This window comes from Heterodontus francisci, chromosome 8 (assembly GCF_036365525.1).
Source record: "Heterodontus francisci isolate sHetFra1 chromosome 8, sHetFra1.hap1, whole genome shotgun sequence".
NCBI lineage: Eukaryota > Metazoa > Chordata > Chondrichthyes > Heterodontiformes > Heterodontidae > Heterodontus > Heterodontus francisci.
The window spans coordinates 4,916,745-4,922,744 of record NC_090378.1 but is presented as its reverse complement, the minus strand read 5'-3'; the positions used below and the strand labels follow the sequence as shown (position 1 = coordinate 4,922,744).

General features: G+C 45.9%; 1 protein-coding gene across 2 annotated transcripts in view; it reads right to left on the bottom strand.

The window, feature by feature from the left end:
- Window positions 1-2,927: 2,927 nt before the first annotated feature.
- The window catches only part of lrriq3 (leucine rich repeats and IQ motif containing 3), a 54,926-nt gene continuing 51,853 nt past the window's right edge, over window positions 2,928-6,000 (bottom strand). For both annotated transcript variants that reach the window (XM_068036569.1, XM_068036568.1), the window contains exons 5-6: window positions 3,947-4,049; window positions 2,928-3,074 (exon numbers count right to left, since the gene is read on the bottom strand). In XM_068036569.1, coding sequence (XP_067892670.1) covers window positions 2,967-3,074; window positions 3,947-4,049 — 211 coding nt within the window. In that variant the 3' untranslated portion in view covers window positions 2,928-2,966. The remainder of the gene's footprint in view (window positions 3,075-3,946; window positions 4,050-6,000) is intronic.

The following is a 6,000-nucleotide window of genomic DNA, read 5'->3' as shown; positions in this document are numbered from 1 at the left end:
TGTGACTGCCTCCTGGAACAGTGTCCAGGTAACTTTGCCCCTGCCTGATGCATCGCAGTGTCTGAATCTCAGACTCCAGCTCATCAACTCTGAGCTGAAGTTCCCTGAGCTGCAGACACTTACTGCAGATGTGGTTGTTGTGGATCATACTGGTGTCCACCAGCTCAAACATGCTACAGCTGCAACATATCACCTGCCCTGCCAGCTCGATTGTATTTTATTTAACTAATTAGGTTTTCAAGTTTTGAAAATCACTCAATTTTCTATTTATAGTTTTTACTCTAGGTAATAATCTTGATTAATTTATTAAATTTAGTTACATGCCACAGGTCTTTACTATAACTTAGCCCACATACTAATTTAATCCTATTTGCTTATATATCAAGCAGCACGTCTTATCCTCACCTCACCAAATTGCTACACTAACCAAATTCCCTTGCACTCAGGTGAAGTAGCTCTATGTTAATACTCATTATTAATTCACTTACTGTTTTACTTACCCTGATTGGAATTTTTAATTTCCTGACTTTGTGTTTAAACCAATGCCCTAGTTTAGAAAGGAAAAAAAGAGAGAAAAAAAATACTCAACAACCAATCAATTTCCTGCTTTCCTCTGATGTCGCATTTTGATTTTTTTTTCACTCTTTTGATTCAAATGCAGTCCAACAGAGCTCTATATATCCCACTCTGGTCTCACTCAGCTCCCACTCCTCCTGGTCTCTACATTTGATTGAGTGTGTCAGCAAGGAGCCTGAGCAAAACTGAAGTCAATGTGAATCAGGGGAAAACTCTCTGCTGGTTGGAGTCATACCTAGCACAAAGGAAGATGGTTGTGATTCTTGGAGATCAATCATATCAGCTCCAGGACACCACTGCAGGAGTTCCTCAGGGTAGTGTCCAAGGCCCAACCATCTTCAGCTGTTTCATCAATGACCTTCCCTCCAGCATAAGGTCAGAAGTGCGGATGTTCACTGATGGCTGCAGAGTGTTCAGTTCCATTCGGAACTCCTCAGATTCTGAAGCAACCCATGTCCAGATGCAGCAAGACCTGGACAATATCCAGGCTTGGGCTGAGAAGTGATAAGTAACATTTGTGCTGCACAAGTGCCAGGCAATGACCATCTCCAACAAGTGACAATCTAACCATCTCTCCTTGACATTCAATGGCATTACCATCTCTGAATCCCCCACTATCAACATCCTGGGAGTTACCATTGACCAGAAACTGAACTGGACCAGCCACATAAATACTGTGGCTACAATGCAGGTCATGTGAGTGAGTAACTCACCTCCTGACTCCCCGATGCCTGTCCATCATCTACAAGGCACAAGTCAGGAGTGTGATGGAATATTCTCCACTTGCCTGGAAGAGTGCAGCTCCAACAACACTCAAGAAACTCAACACCATCCAGGACAAAGCAGCCCGCTTGACCGGCACCTCATCCACCACCTTCAACATTCACTCCCTCCACCACCGACACACAATGACAGCAGTGTATACCATATACAAGATGCACTGCAGCAACTCATCATAGCTCCTTCGACAGCACCTTCCAAACCTGCAACCTCTACCACCTAGAAGGACAAGAGCAGCAAATGCATGGGAACACCACCACCTGCAAGTTCCCCTCCAGGTCACACAACATCCTGACTTGTAACTATATCACCGTTCCTTCACTGTTACTGGGTCAAAATCCTGGAACTCCCTTCCTAACAGCATTGTGGGTGTCCCTTCCCCACATGAACTGCAGCAGTTCAAGAAGGCCACTCACCACCACTTTCTCAAGGGCAATTAGGGATGGGCAACAAATGCTGGCCTAGCCAGCGACACCCACATCCCATGAATGATTGGGGCACCCTCAAATACCTTCTCCAGACACCTCAGCAATAGCTTTTAGCATTGATTGCAAGGTAGAATTATGCCAAAAAATTGAACCACAGAACATTTCTTACTTCAATTAATTCTTTGAATTCAGTAAGTATAAAATTGCAAGGTCTGAAATAATTGTTTCCATGGAGAAAATGAGTCCATGAACTATCTTCAAATTTTCATTAAAAATGAGGACTGTTACTTGCAGTGTAGTTAATAATGTGATTTATCAGCTGCATTTAAGTGGTCATTGGATAGACATATGGATGAAAATGGAATAGTGTAGGTCAGATGGTTTCACAGGTCGGCGCAACATCGAGGGCCGAAGGGCCTGTACTGCGCTATAATGTTCTAATTCTAATTTAAATGAACAAACAGCTTGGCTGAGATTTTACCAGTCGTCTGGAGGTGGGCTGGGCACCAAAAATGGTGGCCACAGGCGTCAGAAGGGAAGCCTTCGCGACACCATTGGTTATTTTGAAAGGTGGGGATGGCATCTGCTTGGCTGTCTGCTGACTTGAGACGGGAGGCCAGTTAATCCAATTAACAGGCCAATTGACAGCCATTTTATGAGCCTGCCATCATTTTAGCAATGTCCGGATGGGCACCCCCGCATGGGGAGACGACCAGGTACATCAGCCTCCCAGCGGCTTCTCAGGGGATGGGACCTCCTTTCTGGCCACTTCATGGCCGATGGCAACACTGTCGCTGGAAGAGTTAACCCCTCTGCTCATTTGGGCCTGCCTGCCTGGCCTTGGCACAGAAATAAAAATTCCTACTTAACTGCAATGGTGCCTCAGGATGGAGGTGCCCTCTCTTTCCTCTTGCAGCCTCAGCAGCCGCCACCTCTATTTGTAGTGTTGCCAAGGCTGCAGAGCTGCCGGCCCTCTGATTGGGCTGGCAGCTCAGAGAGGCCGGTCACCATCCTAGAATCATAGGGACAGCGGTCCCTATGGCAGCCATTTAATTGGCTGGCTGGTAAAATAGCCTTCATGATCCCATGGCTGAGGACATGCATTTGGTCCTGACGTCCAGATCCACAATGTTCCGGTAAAATCCTGCCCCTTGTATCAAGCAGTACAGACAGATGAACAGCTCATGAAATCAGATGTACCTCCAACAACTCAATATGCAGTTTGTTTCTGTCTATCTTTAAATGGACAGCGTTGCACGAATCATCCTGTTTGCTGCTGCTCCCTGTTACCTAGATAATCAATAAAACATTTCCATCACTAAATGTACTGTTCAAATCTACAATTAAAGAAATATTAATCAGAAATCATTCAAGGTATTTTGAAAAAATCTGAAGATTAAGACTGGACTCAATGTTTAAATTTCTCAATCTCAATATTGTAACTGTACCAGTAAAATTAAACAGTACAAGCTGGAAATAAATACTAACTTTACATCACCAGCAGCTCTCTGAATGAAACCTGCTGTCAGGTGAAAAGAGCAGAGGCTGCTTCCTATCTCCACCAGTGCTGCTCACTGTGGCGTAAAATATAAAGAGGGAGAGAGGCTCACAGATTCAAATAACACAATTAAACCCACGGAACTGAAACTGGAATTAAACCGTCCCCAACCCAGTGCCCAAGTACACAGTCCCACCCAGTGCCCTAATACACAGTCCACCCAGTGCCCTGATACACCGTCCCACCCAGTACTGATACACAGTCCCCAACCCAGTGCCCCAATACACAGTTCACCCAGTGCTGATACACAGTCCCCAACCCAGTACTGATACACCGTCCCCAACCCAGTACTGATACACCGTCCCACCCAGTACTGATACACAGTCCCACCCAGTACTGATACACAGTCCACCCAGTGCCCTGATACACCGTCCCACCCAGTACTGATACACAGTCCCACCCACTGCTGATACACAGTCCCACCCAGTGCCCTGGTGCACAGTCTCACTCAGTGCTGATACAGAGTCCCATCCAGTGCCCTGATACACAATCCTGTCCAGTGCTCTCATACACAGTCCCACCCAGTGCTGGTACAGAGGTGTACTGTCATTTTGTGCGGGTCAAAAGTGGCTGATGTATATGTCCCAGCATCGTGCTTACTCACCCACATACTGCCATCCTCCAGTACATGGATACCCCTGCTGCATAAATCTCCGTTCACCTTATTACATGCAAATCTTTGTTGTTTATGTGGAATTGAGGCAGCTCTGGTTTAGTAAAATAAAATACCGTAACGTTAGTATTTCAGTACCAGTTACTACAATGTTCAGTTTTTAATAGGATGATGGCAACATTGAATCTTTGGAATTCTCTTTCTCAAAAGGCGGTGAAAGCAGAATCTTTGAATATTTTTAAGGCAGAGCTAGATAGATTCTTGATAAGCAAGGGGGTGAAAGGTTATTGGGGGGTAGGCAGGAATGTGGAGTTGAGGTTACAATCAGATCAGCTATGATCTGGTCGAATGGCACAGCAGGCTCGAGGGGCTGAGTGGCCTACTCCTGCTCCTAATTCATATGTTCATATGAAAGAAAACCTAATTGACTGCTGCAGGTGATGCTAATGGAATCGAGCTGGCAGCGTTATTGCTGACTGGTTTTGAATGTCAGCCACAGGTAGATTTGGGTAAGCAGGTTGCCACGCTGCATGTGGAAATCTGTCACTGTCCCCGAGTCTCTGAGCCACACTGTCAAGGCACAGAGTTCCCTCCTGCTCTATATGGAGGGCTCTTTCTCACCATAGACCTCAATCCAGGAAGCTGAGCTACACACTGGCAAGAGGCAAGGTTGAGGGATCCCCTTCAGCGTACAGCCAGAGATTGTGTGCCAGTCATTGGGTAGCACTCTTGCTGTTCCTCAGGAGGCCATGAGTTCAAGACCCACTCCAGAGATTTGTGCACATAATCCAGGCTGACACTTTCGGTGCAGTACCAAGGGAATGCTGCACTGTCAGAGGGTCAGTACTGAGGGGGTACTGCACTGTTACAGGGTCACTACTGAGGGAGTGCTACACTGTCAGAGGGGCTGTACTGAGAGTGCCGCACTGTTGGAGGGTCAGTACTGAGGGAGTGCTGCACTGTTACAGGGTCACTACTGAGGGAGTGCTACACTGTCGGAGGGGCTGTACTGAGGCCGTGCTAGAGTGTTTGACGGGCAGTACTGAGGAAGCGCTGTACTGCTGCAGGTAGCGTCTTTCAGATGATATTTTGAACCAAAGCCCTGTCTTCCCTTTCAGCTGGATGCAAAAGATCCCATGGGGGAAGATGGTGACGTCGTGTTAATGTCACTGGACTAGTAATCCAGGCTAATGCCATGGGGACATGGGTTCAAATCTCACCATGGCAGCTGGTGGAATTTAAATTCAACTAATTAATTAAAATCTGGAATTGAAAGCTAGTCTCAGTAATGGTACTGTGAAACTATCATCGATTGTCGTAAAAACCCATCTGGTCACTAATGTCCTTTAGGGAAGAAAATCTACCTTACCAGTTTGCCCTACATGTGACTCCAGACCCACAGCAATGTGGTTGACTCTTAACTGCCCTCTGAAATGGCCTCACAAACCACTCAGTTGTCAAGGGCAATTAGGGATGGGCAACAAATGCTGTCCTTGCCAGTAACACCCACATCCCATGAAAGAATAAATAAAAAAGACTATTTAAAGAATAGGGGAGTTCTCCTCAATGTCCTGGACCAATATTTATCCCTCAACCAGTATCACTAAAACAGATAATCAGGTCACTAGCTCATTGCTGTTTGTGGAAGCTTCTTTGCGCAAATTGGCTGCCACGTTTCCTATATTACAACATTTACTACACTATAAAAAGTACTTCATTGACGATAAATTACTTTGGCACCTCCCAAGATCATGAAAGGCTGTTTATTGCAAGTCTGTTTATTTGTGTGATTTTAGAGCCAACTCTTCTCTCAAAGGAGCCCTACTTACTCTCAGCCCGACTCTGAAGGAGGTGGTCAGTGACTGGGTTTCAGTCAATGCCTCAGGCAGCAGCACTTCCAAAAGGTCTTGTACTTGGTGTCAGAGATTCTAGCCCCTAGTTTTTTTCACTTTGTCGCTCTGTTACAGTTCAAACTAGTTCACAGAATCACAAAATTGTTACAGTGCAGAAGGAGGCCATTCAGCCCATTATGCCTGCTCTCCGAA